This window comes from Equus caballus, chromosome 4 (assembly GCF_041296265.1).
Source record: "Equus caballus isolate H_3958 breed thoroughbred chromosome 4, TB-T2T, whole genome shotgun sequence".
Taxonomy (NCBI): Eukaryota; Metazoa; Chordata; class Mammalia; order Perissodactyla; family Equidae; genus Equus; species Equus caballus.
The window spans coordinates 86965097-86980522 of record NC_091687.1 but is presented as its reverse complement, the minus strand read 5'-3'; the positions used below and the strand labels follow the sequence as shown (position 1 = coordinate 86980522).

At 50.8% G+C, this 15426-nt stretch overlaps 2 protein-coding genes and 1 long non-coding RNA gene across 3 annotated transcripts; 2 read left to right on the top strand and 1 right to left on the bottom strand.

The window, feature by feature from the left end:
• The first annotated feature begins 4 nt into the window (after positions 1-4).
• LOC111773242 (uncharacterized) lies at positions 5-649 on the top strand. The gene is made up of 3 exons (XR_002807577.2): positions 5-76; positions 203-410; positions 532-649. It is a non-coding gene; the product is annotated as an uncharacterized lncRNA (long non-coding RNA).
• A 694-nt stretch (positions 650-1343) lies between these two features.
• ARF5 (ADP ribosylation factor 5) lies at positions 1344-4468 on the bottom strand. The gene is made up of 6 exons (XM_001502549.7): positions 4219-4468; positions 3612-3692; positions 3175-3284; positions 2631-2702; positions 1930-2055; positions 1344-1825 (listed from the first exon to the last, which is right to left on the bottom strand). The coding sequence occupies exons 1-6, from the start codon at positions 4283-4285 to the stop codon at positions 1739-1741; spliced, it is 543 nt and encodes a 180-aa protein (XP_001502599.3). The 5' UTR covers positions 4286-4468; the 3' UTR covers positions 1344-1738.
• A 2704-nt stretch (positions 4469-7172) lies between these two features.
• On the top strand, positions 7173-13390 carry GCC1 (GRIP and coiled-coil domain containing 1). Its single transcript, XM_001502547.7, has 2 exons — positions 7173-8664; positions 9533-13390. The coding sequence occupies exons 1-2, from the start codon at positions 7633-7635 to the stop codon at positions 10826-10828; spliced, it is 2328 nt and encodes a 775-aa protein (XP_001502597.1). The 5' UTR covers positions 7173-7632; the 3' UTR covers positions 10829-13390.
• The last annotated feature ends 2036 nt before the right edge of the window (positions 13391-15426 follow it).

Here is a 15426-nt window from a genome sequence, read left to right as displayed (position 1 = left end):
CACTGGCCCAGTCATGTCAGTCCACGGCCTGGAGGAAGTCAGTCCGGTGCCTCCCCACACCATTCCAGGCACCGAGGTAGGCTGAGTTCTGACAGAATCCGACTTTCAGCCTGTGCCAGTGACCACCTGTGACCTCAGGCAAGTCCTCACATCTGTTCCTTATTTTAATCACAGGCTAGAAATCAACCTCTTTCCTCCCTAGGAAGTGAGTTACGCCTGGCTCCCTTGGGGCTCGAGCATTTTTGGAGTTCAAGATATCCAAGAAAAATCCATTAGCTTTCATGGCCCTTGGGAGGATGAGGCCAAAATGTCTCAGAAGGTACTTTTCAGAGTGTGAGGAAACCCTAGAGAGTTAACCAGCAAGGACTGAATTACTCATATGAATCCGGAAGGGCTGGCTCAGGAATAGTGTAAGGAGAATGGCCTAGGTGGGGTGAGCAGTGGGCACCCTCCTCCTAACCCCACCGCTGCCCTGCTGCTGGCCAGCCAACCAGTGCTGCCTCTAAGGACACCAGCCCTGTCTGTCCACAGCGTCTCTGTTGGCCAGTAGCCTCCGGGACTCATTTCCTACAAAGCTCATGGAGAAAACCAGCCCAGAACCTGGAGACATTGACAACATGAAAGAAGGGAGAAAGGCAAAAAGAAATAATGGTGCTGATAGTGGGTTTTGTTTAAGTTTGCTGGGATGCAAAACAAAATGGGCCGAGTAAACCACACTTGGAGAACAGCCCACAGCCCTGGTTCCAACACTCCCTTTAGTCCCCATAGGGGGGTCGTCTCAGGTAGAAGGAGTCCCAGTGCACAATGAGGAACTGTAATCCCTAAGGCCCGACCAGTGTTTTACAAACCAAGGCTAATAGACTACTAGTGGCAGAATCACCTGGGTAATTTTAAAGACGCATATTCTTGGGCTTCAGACCAATCCTGGTGAGTCACATTTTCTCAAGTGTGCCTCAGAACCCTTATTTTTAACGAACATTTCCTCCCCCTCAAATTTTAACGTGCATAGTAATCATTAAGAACTGCTGCTCTAAGTAGCTAGGAGATGGATAGGAGATCAGAGTTATGTGGTTTACAGAGCCATGAAGGGAGAGCCTGTTACCCTGGGCAAAGGCCCCTTGGAATTGGGGAAGGAATGGGATTTCCCCCACTGGAACCCCGAAAGTACTTCCAGCCTCAAGAATAAGGAGGGAGAAGCTGAGCTAGATGAAGGCAGCAAAGTGTGTGTATGCTTGAGGGAGAGGGGTCGGCCCTACAGCCTTAGCTGCTTTGAACCTTCCCCATATCGTCTCTTTGCACCCAGCAACCCAGCCCCCGACTTGTAGGCTACAGACAACACAGTGTACAAACCACAGCAAATTTATTACTCAATATCCAGTGCCACATCATAGCACCACCCGGAGCCCTCACCTTCCCTCCCTACCTGGCCCCAAGGGTACACCCGAAATGGAAAAAACACAAGTAAACCCAGATTCCTGCTCCTCCTCTGGAAGAAGGGGACTTGGCCCTGGAAGCCCCTTCCACAGGTCCTAGCAGGCAGGAGAGTGGATCCCTCCCTGCCCAGAGAGCAAGGCTCCAGGCCCCAACAAGAGAGAGAACATGCAGGCAGGAGCAGAGGCCTGTGTCTGCGGGGGAGGAGGAGTGGGAGGGAAGGGCACTGCCTGAGGAGTCCGGGAGTCTGGTCATCCCGGGGATGCACGCGGGAGCTTCTGGGCAGCAGGGGCCGGCCCCTGGTTGGCTAGCGCTTCGACAGCTCATGAGACAGCCAGTCCAGCCCGTCGTACAGGCCTGTGCCTTGGGTGGCACAGGTGGCCTGGACGTACCACTGTGGGGAGAAGGAAAGAAAGAGGTCAGTAGCAGGGAGGAAAACGGGATGCCTTTACTTCCTGCCCCAGCCTGTGACTCCCCTGGGAGAGGAAGGACCCTCACCGTGCGGCTGCGCAAGTGCTGCAGCCCCAGCTTGTCGGTCAGCTCGCTCACGGGCATGGCGTTGGGCATGTCCTGCTTGTTGGCAAACACCAGCAGCACCGCATCCCGCAGCTCGTCCTCCTGCAGCTGAAAGAGGTGAAGGGGGTGGGATCTGGGGTCCCAGCGGGGTCCTCTAGCCCCCTCTTTCCTGCTGTGTAGGGGAGCTCCCCTTTCTGCCTTCTAGCATATTTGTGGGAAAAATATAATATTGTGTAGTCTACTACTGAACACAAAACATAGAGTTATAAATCAGCATGTGGCCATGTTGGACCTTAAATCCAGAAAGGGCTTTTTTTTTTTTTTTAATTGCATTAACATAGGGCCTTTTTCTAATTTGAGTACTTGCCTTAGTCAAAATAACAAAATTTCCCAACGGAAAAACAAGAATGTAAGATGATGTTTCTCTCTACCACGTATAATTCCCCTCTCCCCACCAACTTCTCAGACTCAGATCTGAAGACATGAGAATTCAAGGAAAAAAGTCAGTCCTATACTTTTTACCTGACCCGAATTCAAAACAAGGTGAGATACTCCCTGCGTCCGCATCCACAAGGAGAAATGCACATTCAAGGCCTGGGAGGCACTTCCTGCCTTTCACCCCAGCACAGAGATCTCTTTCTCTCCAAACGGAGGGCTCAGTCCCCAGGGCCCTGGGTGCTCACCATCTTCTGGAGCTCATCAGCAGATTCCTGCACCCGCTCTCGGTCATTACTGTCCACCACGAAGATGAGGCCCTGGGTGGGAAGGAAGAAAGGAAAGAAGAGCAATCTCTCTGGCCTGGGACATACCCTAGTCTTGGCCTTTCTCTCTTCTTCCCACCTCTGACTGCATCTAAACCCTTCTCATCTAGTAAACTTCCACTAAGGTTCTGCAGATGTCCTGGCACAAACTGGAGACACCCTGAAAGGATACAGCCTCTGCCCTCAGGCAAGCAGTCTAGCTAAAAGACATGCAAGGGAACAGGGAAAGACACGTGATGAGAGCTAAATCAGGCATCGTGGACCCAGAACCCTGCTTCTCAGGAGAAGCCTAAGGTGGCTAAGTCTCAGAAGACTAAGGCCAGTTCTGAAGGATGAGTAGAGGATAGCCTACAAAAGGAAGGTAGAGGCGGTAAGGGTTTTTCCTGGCCTGGGGGCCCAGCTTAGGCCAACATCTCAGTCTTCCTAACCCTAACATGTCTTCCCCTGGGGTTGGGGAGTGCCCCACCTGAGTGTTCTGGAAGTAGTGCCGCCAGAGAGGCCGAATCTTATCCTGGCCTCCCACGTCCCAGACTGTGAAACAGATGTTCTTGTATTCCACTGTTTCCACATTGAAGCCTGAAGATAATTGGAAAAATATGAGGAAAAAGTCCCGAGAGGAAGGAACTCACTAAAACTAGGTGGATTCAGCAGGGACACAAAACCAGAAGGCAATGATGAAGGCCCAACAGAGCAGAACCCCCAGAGGACCGGCGGTCCACAGACGGGGCGGGGCTAGGTCACATCCATCCCGCACGTAAAGATACCCTGACCCACTTCTCAGGTAGCCTATCTGGTATCAGGGTCCGCTCCCTGCAGATAAGGGCCTCGGGCAGAATGGGGAGTAGACTCTGAGAAGGCCCGCCGCCGCGCTCCCGCTCCTCCCGGCCTCGCCTCCAGACTCACCTATGGTGGGGATGGTGGTGACAATCTCCCCCAACTTCAGTTTGTACAGGATTGTGGTCTTGCCAGCTGCATCCAAGCCAACTACAACGAAGAGGGACATAGGGATGGAGATGGGAGCGAGGGAGCCCCCTAGAGACCAGGAAAGGGGAGAGGCCGGGACAGCTGATGGTGACGGGGGCGGAGAGCCCGAGCGCCTGCAGGTGCGCGCTGTTCTCTACCTTAGGGGCCTCGAGGGTAGTCTGGGTGGTGAATGCCAACTCCTGCCCCCAAAGAGGGCGAGGGGCAGGAGAGGACTGGGGAGTACGGGCACAGGAGGAGAGCCGCACTGTTTTTAAAAGTCGTCTCCAAGGGCGGAATCCACCCTTCTTACCAGCCGGGCTGGAGTAGAAGGGAGCTTCACCCCACCCAGGCCCGCAGCTCCCGGCCTCAGGCCCTGGGGGTTGGCGCTGCAGACCACTACCCGCCTGAGAGCAGTGACCCCGGGGGGTTAGGAGGTGGCTGACTCGGGGTCAGAGACACAGGTGAGCTGGGATGGAGGGACGCGGGGGCGGGAGGGCTGCGCGGGGGCCGGTGCTCCGGTCCGGGCCGCGCGCTTGATCTGCCTCACCCATGAGGATCCGCATCTGCTTCTTGCCGAAGATCCGCGAAAAGAGCGCGGACACGGTGAGGCCCATGGCGGGGCCCGGGGGAGGGGGCGCGGGCACGGACACGGGGTGCGGGCTGGAACCGGCCGGCCGCGGGGGGATGGGGCGCAGCAGCAGAAGGAGGAGGCTCCGCCGCCGCCTCCGCGCGTCCCGGCCCGCCCTACGTCACCGCGGGCCCTCCCCCGCCCTAGCTCCGCCTCCAGCCCCGCCCCTAGGCCCGCCCCCAGGCTGTGGCTCCGGGAGAAACCCAAGCAGGGTGAGTTTCCACGGCCACCCGGGGTCCCGCCCCGGCTTTAAAGACGGAAAGGGTCTCGGTCTCCGCTTGTTTCTAGCGCGCCGGTCAGGTCTGTGGCTGCTGAACCCGCAGCCCGAGCGGGGCCGAGGAAAGCCTACAACGCTCCACAGCGGCCCCCCAGTCCCATCTTCAGCGGCCGGCCGCTGGGCTTTGGTTTGTTGCGTCCAACATACTCTGGGCTCCGGTTTAGCCTTTGGTAACTAGCAGCATCGACTGTGTACACTACCCTCCTAGGAGAGCAGAAGCTCTGTGCAAGCCATTGAGGGCTCCCTTTTGCCCCCTCAGCAACCCGCGAGTGACCGTAGAATCTCGAGAGGAGTGCGCCGGAGGTGGGGGAAGAAGATGCCTGAGCGCTAGCTGGCCTTTAAGGCCCGTTAAAACTCCTGCTTCATAGATGCCCAATCAGCAGAACCAGTGGAAGATTCCCAGCTCTGGGCGGGCGGTCGCAGACCCTACTTCCTGAATAATGGAGAACTCTGCCTTCTCCTTGATGGCCCTGGAAAGCATTGGAAACAATGCTTTTCAGTTGACCCAGGCAGCCTTTCTGCAGCTCCTTCCTCACTTTGCCACAGACCTGGGTACCTGGATTTTTAATGCACATCTATCCACGATTTTATGAGGCTCATGCGGCGCTAAACTCAAAGAGCTTCGCAAGTAATTTCCCCACTCATCTTAGCATCTGAGGGGAAATAGCAAGATACGAATTAATTTAAATTTCTTCTATGGAGGAGACTGAGTCAATGCCAGGCATCTAATATATGCTTAACAAATGCTCGCTAGGTTGAATGAACTAATAGGTTGCTCAGTGGAGCAAGGGCAGGCGTTTTGCCTATTCTGGATTCCCAGTGGATTTCTAGGATCAATTGCCTATGGATTGGACATGGTGAGGTGAGCTGGGAATGAGAGAACCTTCATACATTCATTCACTCATTCGACAAATGTTTATTAAGTGTCCATTATATGCCATTGCTCCAGGCCTTAGTTCAAATCTCAGTTCTGCCTTTTTTGTTGTTGTTGTTTGGCTTGGACAATCCTTACAACCTGTCATTTTCTCATCTATAAAAGGAGACTATTATCTACCCTATCTCACGAGGTTATGGTGAAGATTAAAATGATGAGATAATGTACCTGAGTGTTTTGTATAATGCAGCTGGATGTTATCTGGGCCACTAAGAAATTGGGTCTGAACAGACCTCCAGCCTCATCCTGACCCTCAAAGTCTGTAACGAGAACAGACTTTGGGCACCAGGTATGAATGAGTACATGACTTTCCTTTACTCTACAGTCACAGACTTGCATTCGTAAGAAGGCTTTTACAAGGTTGAAGAGTACATTTAAAAGAGTTCCAATATAACACAACTATTGGTGATCAAGTCAGGTCAGTTCTATATCTTTAGCCCTTTTCATTAGCCTCTTTCTTTCTATTCCTGTTGTCACTGCCCTATTTCACTACCATCTCTTACCCATGACTGATATAGACTCCTAACAGGTCTCCTGCCCTTTGGTATCCCCACGTGATACAAGTCTTGACGATGCTACTCTTGAGATTAAAATCCTTTAAGGTCTTCTTATGACCCAAGATAAAATCTAAATGCCTTCATTTGGGTCCCCAGCTATTGTGCCAGCCCCATCTGTTGCCACCTCCTTCACATATGCTAAGCTACTGCCTTGAGATGATTCTCAATGTTGCCCCGGGTGAACCAGGCTCTCTGATGCCCCAGGAGTCCTTGTAATCTTTCCCCTTTGCCTGGAATGCTTGTTCCCCTCATCTCTAGTTAGATGGGCAATCTCTACTCATCCTTCAGATCCCAAACTATTTTCCCTGGGAGCCTTCTCTGCTTCCCCTCCCTCCTCTTAACTTCCATACCACTTTGAATATACTCATGCATACTGGTATGATCACAGGACTTGTGTTTGCATGTCTGGTTTCTCACTAGATGTGAGCTCCTTGAGGACAGGACCTTGGCTCTTCATAGTGATCACCTGGAACAGCAGTTGATATGCTGCGGGAGTTGGACTGACCTGGAGAGGATTCCTAAACTTACTAGTTAAGTGATCTTGGGCATGTGACTTATCATCTCCGTGCCTTATGTTTCCATATCTGTAAAACAGTACTAATAAGACCCACTGAGCAGAATTTTTGTAAAGACTAAATAGCAAAACTCTTGTGAAGCTCCCGTAATATAGTTGGCCCTTAGGATGGACGTCATGGCTATCGGGTGCCCTCTACATATATTTGTTGAATCAACTCAGCAGAACTCAGGAAGGGTGCTAATAATTATGATACTATACGCCTACTAGGTGCAAACACTGTCTTAGAAAGTAGTTTAAATGGGAGTATTAATTGTTGCTCTTTAGGGACAAAGGTACTGAGCCCCGAAATAGTGGGGATGCGTCGCTCACCTGGGTGTTTGGGACTCATTGCGACGTCGCCCCCTGTGGCTCGCGGATCACAGCCCGTGAGCAAGCTCAGGAGCCCTTAACAAACCAACATCACCCGCGTGTCCTCGACTTTGCCTGCTCCGCTCTTCCAAAAAGCGGTCAGCTCTCAGCCTAGCTGGGTTCTCGACAGGCCGCCCCCAACCAGCCGGCCGAAGTAACCCCGCCCACCCCGCGCCCATTGGGGGAGGAGCCTGTGGCGCCGTGCTGCCGTCACTTCCAGCGGACCCGGAAGCGGCCTTCTCAAGCCTCTGTAGTTAAGAAGTCGTGCTGGGGCTGCGCTCAGCTTCAACTCTTGGCCGACCGTGGGCCGAGGACCCGCTGGGGCTGCTGAGGCCTGGGCGAGCAGGGAGCGCGAGCGGCTTCTGGGGCAGTGCGGGCGAGCCCTGTCAGTGTGCTCGTCGCGTCCTGACGTCGCCCCGCCTCTAGGATAGGACCCGCCTCCGCCCTCCGGGCCTGGGGGCCGGCGGGTGCTTCTGCTGGGCTGTCCCGCCGACCGGCATCCGGGCTCGGACGGTTGGGTGGAGTGGGTGCACGGCCGCGGGGGCAACTCTCCCCGTCGTTTACAGTCCCCGCGAGCGTCTTCGTGACCTTCTTCCGGGCTGCCCTAACGCTGACGTGGAGCAACCTGTTCTGAATCCTCATGGAGAAGTTTGGGATGAATTTCGGGGGCGGCCCGAGCAAGAAGGACCTGCTGGAGACCATTGAGACGCAGAAGAAGCAGCTCCTCCAGTACCAGGCACGTCTCAAGGATGTGGTCCGTGCCTATAAAAGCCTAATGAAAGAGAAAGAGGCGCTAGAGGCCAGCATTAAAGTGCTGTCGGTATCCCACGAGGCGGATGTGGGCCTTGGAGGTGTCCAGCCTCCAGGCCTCACCTTTCCTGACTCTGTGGATGACCGATGCTCCACTCACAGCGAGGATAGCACTGGGACCGCCACCAGCTTGGACACTGCGGCCAGTCTCACCAGCACCAAGGGTGAGTTTGGGGTGGAAGATGACAGACTGGTCCGTGGACCACCACCTCCGAAGTCCGAAGAGGCCAGCGGGTCGGAGAGTGGGGTCAGCAGTAGCAGTGGGGATGGACCATCTGGGGGTGGGGAGGTGGACAAACGGTTGCAGCAGCTGAAGACTCAGTTGGCTACTTTGACCAGCTCTTTGGCTACAGTCACCCAGGAGAAGTCTCGCATGGAAGCTTCTTACCTGGCTGACAAAAAGAAGATGAAACAGGATTTAGAGGATGCCAGTAAAAAGGCGGAGGAGGAGAGGGGCCGTCTGGAGGGAGAACTGAAAGGGCTACAGGAGCAGATAGCTGAAACCAAAGCGAGACTTATCACGCAACAGCACGATCGGGCCCAAGAGCAGAGTAACCATGCCTTGATGCTGCGGGAGCTCCAGAAACTGCTGCAAGAGGAGAGGACCCAGCGCCAGGACTTGGAGCTACGGTTGGAAGAGACCCGAGAAGCCCTGGCAGGGCGGGCATATGCAGCTGGTCAGATGGAAGGGTTTGAACTGCAGACCAAGCAGCTGAGCCGTGAGGTGGAGGAGCTGAAAGGTGAGCTGCAGGCTCTTCGGGAAGAGAAGAATCGGCCAGACCCTCGGCTGCAGGAGCTTCAGGAAGAGGCTGCCAGCCTTAAGAGCCATTTCCAGGCTCAGTTGCAGCAGGAAATGAGGAAGGTAATTATCTTCATCTCTTTCTAATATTAGTCCTTTAGCCCAAAGTGGGAAATATTAGGGTTTTTTCTCCTTTGGTAGTTAGAACTAAGTGGCTGCACTGTCATTTTTGATGTTATTCAGACAGTTCCACTGGTGAGTCCTGGGAAATTCTATTCTGTGCTGTATCCAGAGTGTGCTTCCAACAGGATGTGGAGTTTCTGAGTGTAGGTTGGGTCGGAGCCAGACAGCCGTGAGTTTCTGGGCGTTGGCATCTTACCAACTGTGCTCTGTGAAACAGTGTAGTGGCAGCTGTGCAGTGAAAGGTAGTGTGTATGCTTATAGGTGTATACCTATATATAGATAGACATATGCCTATAGGTAGGGTGGCTGAATGAGGTAAAGAGAATTTTCTCAGAAGAAATAACTTCTTGTAATTGCTTTCAGTCAAGATTTGTCTGTTCTAGAAAGGTATGCTATTTTACATTGTGAGAGAGACCCAACTCAGTTTTGAACGTCCAGGAATATTGGCAGGTGGAAAGAATGCCGTGATTTCTTAATAGGATTTGGGGAAGCACGTGATAAAGATAACACACTTTGTATGTTAGCTCAGTGTATGATAGGAGAAAGTGGAAGCGCTAAAGCAGGACAACAGCAGATATACAAAGGTTCTTAATATTGCTTGGTGTAATGTGTGTCTGGGAGCAGAACCCAAGCAGGTTACAGGAACTCTTGTTAGCTCCCAAATCAACAGAAAAATCCCCAGTTCCCATTCTTGCTAGGCCATCCCAATCCTGTGACCCTTTTGCTCCCCTCTCTTGCTTTCTCAAAGTTTGCCACAGGGCTTTGTGGCTTTTCTGGATGCATTTCCATCTGTTCCCTTGTTTTACAGACAGCCCTTGTGGAGGATCTACTCCGCCAGCAGTCTCAGGTGGAAGAGCAGAGGGTGGCAGCCCTAGAGAATCAAATATCTGAGGTGTCGGAACTGCTTGGCACATATGAGAAAGCCAAGCAGAAGGACCAGCTAGCCATCCAGAAGCTGAAGGAGCGCATTTTGCAGCTGGATCTTGAGAACAAGACACTGGCTCTCGCAGCCTCCAGCCGGTCCCCTCTGGACAGCCATGGAGAGGAGTCCAGTCTGGATGTCAATGTCCTAAAAGATAAGATGGAGAAGCTGAAGAGGCTGCTGCAGGTTGCAGCCAGGAAAAGCCAGGTGACCTTGGATGTAGAGAAGCTCTGCGACCTGGAGATAATGCCCAGCTCAGAGGCTGCTGATGGGGAGAAGGCTTCTGCGCTCTACTACCAACAGGAGCTGAAACAGCTGAAGGAAGAGTTTGAGAGGTACAAGATGAGGGCCCAGGTTGTCCTCAAGAGCAAGAACACCAAAGACGGTAACCTGGCTAAGGAGCTGGAGGAAGCCCAGGAACAGCTTGCAGAGCTGAAGGAGAAGTATATCTCCCTGCGGCTGTCCTGTGAGGAGCTTGAGCGCCAGCACCAGCAGGAGGCTGAGGACTGGAAGCAGGAGCTGGCCCGGCTGCAGCATCTCCACCGTCAGGAGCTAGAGCGGAGCCAGCTGGACTTCAGGGACCGCACGCTGAAATTGGAGGAGGAGCTGCACAAGCAGCGGGACCGTGCCCTGGCTGTGCTGGCCGAGAAGGACTTGGAGCTGGAGCAACTGCGTTCTGTAGCCTTGTCCTCCGGGCTGCCAGGACACAGAAGCCCTGTGGGTGGGGGGGGTCCTGGGGACCCGGCTGACACATCTTCTTCAGATAGCCTGACCCAAGCACTGCAACTAGCTGCGGCCAGCGAGCCTACTTTCTTCCTGTACGCCGAGCAGTTGGCCCGCAAGGAGGTGGAGATTACATCACTGAGGAAGCAGAAGCACAGGCTTGAGGTAGAGGTGCACCAGCTGCAGGATCGGCTGCTGGAGGAGGGAGAGCAGCATCGCGAGGAGGTTGGTGCCCTGCAGAGCCACATTGAAAAGAACATCAGGGACCAGAGTAGGGAGGGAGCCAACCTGGAGTACCTCAAAAACATCATCTACCGCTTCCTGACTTTGCCTGACACCCTGGGCCGCCAGCAGACACTCACAGCCATCCTGACTATCTTGCATTTCAGTCCAGAGGAGAAACAAGTGATAATGCGGCTTCCAACCAGTGGTAGCTGGTGGCCTTCTGGCAAGAGATGATGTCATTTTCACTAATTCCTGGAATTTCTGTGCCTCTTATGTGGGAAGGGACAGGCTCTGGTTTCTACTGCCTCTTCTCTTACGTTATCATTTATTTCTTCACTGTGTTGATCTGGGAGGAGTTTTCAATGTGGGATGGGGTTTTCTGCCAAATGCCATTAATGCCACTTTATCCTAGGGGGCCCTAGAGATACTGGAAGTGTTGGGACAGCTTCTTATGGTGGTATGTGTGTGTGAGGGGAGGCAGGGGGAGAGGTTAGGATTGAGAGGTGCAGAAGTCGGGGACGTGGTGAGAATCTTTTAAAATAAGATATTGATTCTAATATACTCCTAGTGCAAAGCTGGGAGTAAATGTGACTCCAAAGGGAGTTCAGTTAATTGCTGAATACACACAGGACCAGCTCTTTACTCCATCTCATCACAATCTGAGTCTGGTCCACTGTTACCCCAATTCTCTGGGGACGTAAATCCAGGCTTGGAGAGGGACCAGGAAGTTTGAAATAGAGACATATTGTCCACTAGTTCAAAGGGCCAAAGAATAGTAAGTTCATCCTGCAACTGGGGAGCTTGGTCTGGTTAGGGCCTGGGTGTGATGAGTGGGCCCTGAGCACCAGCTCGATCTTAGAGATTTCCTGAGTGACCTCCCTTTGGTCTAGATGGGGTTATAATAGACTTCTGGCACTTGTCCGTGCCCTGACCTGTCTGCCTAAGGCTGGCCTGAGATTGTGAGTGAATGACTTTGCTATCTTTTCCTCAGTGTTAAACTTCCATTAAGAAAAAAGTCTGAGCTTCTTACAGAAAGGGTTCTGATTGGGAAGCTCTGATCCTGCCTGGATACAAGGAATTAGCTCAGAGATTTACTTCCCCCTCAGCAACTCCCCAAGCGGTTTCTGCCTTGGTAGGGACAGGGAAGAGGAGGAAGATTTGCTGTGGAGGATTCCGGAAGATCTCTGTGACCCTCACAGGAAAGTGGTGGAAGTTCAGCCGGGGCTGGGCCGGGGTAGTTGCTGCTCCATGGATAGCATTCTGGCTAAATCTCCATGTCCTTGCAGCCCAGGTGCTCATGGGTTCCTGTCACTGGTGTTTTGCCTACTCCCTTAGGGAGGTAATAGTTTCAGTCCACAATCCTCATCTTCTCCACATGTTACTCTAAATTTTCTTCCTTCCCTGGCATTTCTTATGTTTGGTCTTACATAAGTAGATTCATTTTGCACTCAGGCAGTCTGGAAAGTAAGGGACTCAGCTGGATTCAAACAGTATCAACTCCCCAGATCTTTCCTTTCCCCCTCTGCTCTTAATGGTTTGGGAGATCTTTGGACCCTAAAGACCAATGCTTTGCCACTGATTGGACTAATATGTATCTTTCTGTTATTGCATCATAGAGATCTGTTTTTTGAGGGTTTGGGGTGCAGAAGACTTTGCTTAAATGTTCTGATTGGGAGGCTGGGTGACCTAGACTATCTACAAACAGTGAGCAGACTTATGGAACAGAGATGATGTGTTCAAGTGATAATAACGTGAACCACGGAGTCATTAAACCTGAACCACTTGACCTGTGTGCTTCCTTAATGGTATATATATGTCTGGACACAAATAGAGTGTGAATGGAGATGGTAAGTGAAAAGAATGGAAATAGTATTATATTTATCCGTGAGCTTGAATCTCAGGAGGAATACCTCAGTGCCCTAACTGCCTCAGTACAACACAAAGTTTTTAGCCTGGACTTGTGTGTGTAGGCAGCTACACTGGAAAAAGCTTTCTGTTGGGTTTAGTGGGTGGGCTTGAAACTTCCATAATTATTGCTTTAAACTTCATAAGTGATCTATTTATGAATGCTTTATTGTGCTTCAAATCAGGATTCATGGTATCCTGGAAAAGTTTCTCAGGACATCAAGCTACACTAAATCATCATCGTCTTCATCATCATGATCATTATTCTTAGTTTTCTTACCTGATACCCTACATGTAGGTTATATTGTTGTTATCTGTAAGTGGTTTTGGAGAGAAAAGAAAGATCCACAGTTAAAGTTGCTTTCCTAGGACTAATACATCCTGTGCTTTTGACTTTTGAGAAGATACCAAACGCACAAAGAAGCAAATCAGTTTCTGATAATTTTCAGTATCAACAGACCTGAGGCTGTGAATGCTCACAACTGAAACAGAAAGACTGGGGCTCTTCCTACCTTTAAGGACACAGGTTCCTGGTCTCCCCACTGCTCCCCCCAAATAAGTGTTCCGGTTATTTGACTGGTTTGCCTGTGCTAAATACTCTAAGAAAGGAAAGCGGGGGAGAGTGGAAGAATTGAGATCAGACAGAGAGAAAATTTCCTTGGGCCCTGGTCCCATAATATCAGACAGTGCATGAGGTGAGTCAATAAGGTAATGAGACTGAACCTTACTCATTTCACTCTTACCTGTGTGCAAATCAGAGGATTGCTGAGAAGAGATGGAAGGAGAAAGTGCAGAGAAGGCAAGTTGACGACTGTAAAGGGTTTCTGCTTTTCTTCTTTTTCCCCTCTCCTGTTGGTACCTTTGATCAAGGGAATAAATGTCCGTATTTCATGCTCTTGATGTTGTAAGTTCTCATCCGTTACCCAGAACTCTAAGGCTCTCAGCCTTATCTTGAGAAGCTGCTCCTACAGGGTTGTTTTTGCTAACTCTTGTTGCGCGTGCCAGCAACATGTTGAGCCATTTACACCCCTTATGATCATTTACTCCTCACAGGTGTTTTTATCCCCCATTTTACAGATGAGGAAACAGAGGCTGAGATGTTAAATTTGCCCAAGATCATGTAACTAGTAGATAACCTGAACCAGGTCTGATTAACCCCAAAGCCTGCTTAATCTGGGTGTGTTCCTGTCTTCTCAAGACCTGGGAGGGTCAGGGCTTGTCTCCATAGATGATTTCTAGAGATGGAAAGACTGATTTCTGGACTGAACTGGGCTGGTTCAAATTCACAGAAAGTCTCCAGCTATAAATTGCAGCCAAGCAAAGTTGCTACACTGTAGAGTTGAATAGGCAACGTTGGTTCTTCATAAGAACCCTAAAGCTGCTCTGTCTCCCAGGTTCCAGGTGACTGCCAGCTTTAGAACTTGGATCATTCTAACAAAATAAAAGGAGGGCTGGGTGTCAGCCATTGCTCTAGTGTGGTCCAACTATAACTTCTAGTCAATCTGGGGAAACAGCTGTGGGAATTGGAAACAGAACCCTAAGGAATGGGTCACTTTACCCAATCTTCAACCTTTACTCCATTCCCACCACTCTCTTCCTCTGCCTCCCCCAGGCAGCCTAGTTATCTCAGATTGATGGTTTTTGAAAAACTAGATTCAGACCTTCTGGGTTGAAATCTCCTGCCATCTGTGTGACCTTGATAGATTACCTAATCTCTCAAAACTTCATTTTCTTATGTTGAGGATACTACTACTTAGTTCAGGGTTATATCCTCAGATTAAAGAAAAATTAAGTACATAAGGAACCAGCACAGTACCTGAAACAAAGTAGGTGCTAAACTGTGTTAGTGTCCTTTTTTCCGAGAATGTTAGGTGGCAGAATTGGAAGTTAGACCGAGCTCCTCTGGATTTAAGTCCAGTGTTTCTTAGCTACAAATCTTGCTGTAAACAAAAGGAGAAATAATGACTGTCTTTTGTCAAGTGTCTGCTGTGAAGTAGACTGCTAGCATTTTTCCTACATCATTTTACTTAATTCTCACAACACTCTTGTGAAGCATATCCATTTTGCAAGTGAGGAAATGGAGGTTTGGCAAGATGAAATGAATTGCCCAAGACCCACAGTCGGTAATGGCAGAACCAGGATTCAAGCACATTTATCTGAACCAAGTGGCCAGGGGCTTTCTGCTGTCCATGCCGTCTCCCAGCAGAGGGCAACGTGGAATACTGAAAACAAAATTTAGGGGGCTGTTACTGGCATGGGCTGGGGAAGAAGGGATCCTTGTCCAGGTAGTCCTCTTTTCAGTGGCAACTGACTGCCTTATGATTTCTTGGAAGCCTCACTCTTTCCTAGCAGCAGAGCTCTTTCACACCGAAAATTATGAAATGGACTCTTTCATTACAAGTCAGTTTTATGTGAGTTTGAGCAGTGACAGCCTGTTTTTCCTGGGATCCAGAACTCCTGCATAACCTCAGTATCAAAAGTTCTAACAAACACAGAAAAGCAGAGGCCACTTGGAGGCCAATGACCCTCATAAGAGGGAAAACCCTGGCCCTTGACTTTAGTAAGGAGACCATCTCTGGTCCAGTGTAAGTTCCTCCATCCCTCTGGGCTACTACCGAGGGACCAAACAATCTCTTTCGTATCTGAGAGAATGAATCTGAAGACTGATACCACTTAACATAAAACATGAGTTTTTAAATGTAGATTCACATTTCACGGGAATTTCACAGGCCCTTTAGGGGGCATCCTGCCCTGGCATCCTGTGTACTCCACTGGCATGTGTGCCAACTTGGAACCTTAGCCAGCTGAGATGAGATTTGAAAGAGTCTGGAGGCCAAGCAAGTTTGTGTTGGTTTTGAATGCTTACATTATGTCACATGGTCAGTTTACATTTTCCGAACTGAGGATCCTTAGGCACTCTGTCCCTC

What these genes read in the sequence shown, in the direction of transcription:
- ARF5 (XM_001502549.7), bottom strand. Translation starts at nt 4,285, where the DNA reads ATGGGCCTCACCGTGTCCGCGCTCTTTTCGCGGATCTTCGGCAAGAAG. An exon ending in CACCACCATCCCCACCATAG is followed by an intron (nt 3,285 to 3,611) that starts GTGAGTCTGGAG and finishes AATTATCTTCAG; the next exon opens with GCTTCAATGTGGAAACAGTG. An exon ending in AGCACTTGCGCAGCCGCACG is followed by an intron (nt 1,826 to 1,929) that starts GTGAGGGTCCTT and finishes TTCTCCCCACAG; the next exon opens with TGGTACGTCCAGGCCACCTG.
- GCC1 (XM_001502547.7), top strand. Translation starts at nt 7,633, where the DNA reads ATGGAGAAGTTTGGGATGAATTTCGGGGGCGGCCCGAGCAAGAAGGAC. An exon ending in TGCAGCAGGAAATGAGGAAG is followed by an intron (nt 8,665 to 9,532) that starts GTAATTATCTTC and finishes CTTGTTTTACAG; the next exon opens with ACAGCCCTTGTGGAGGATCT.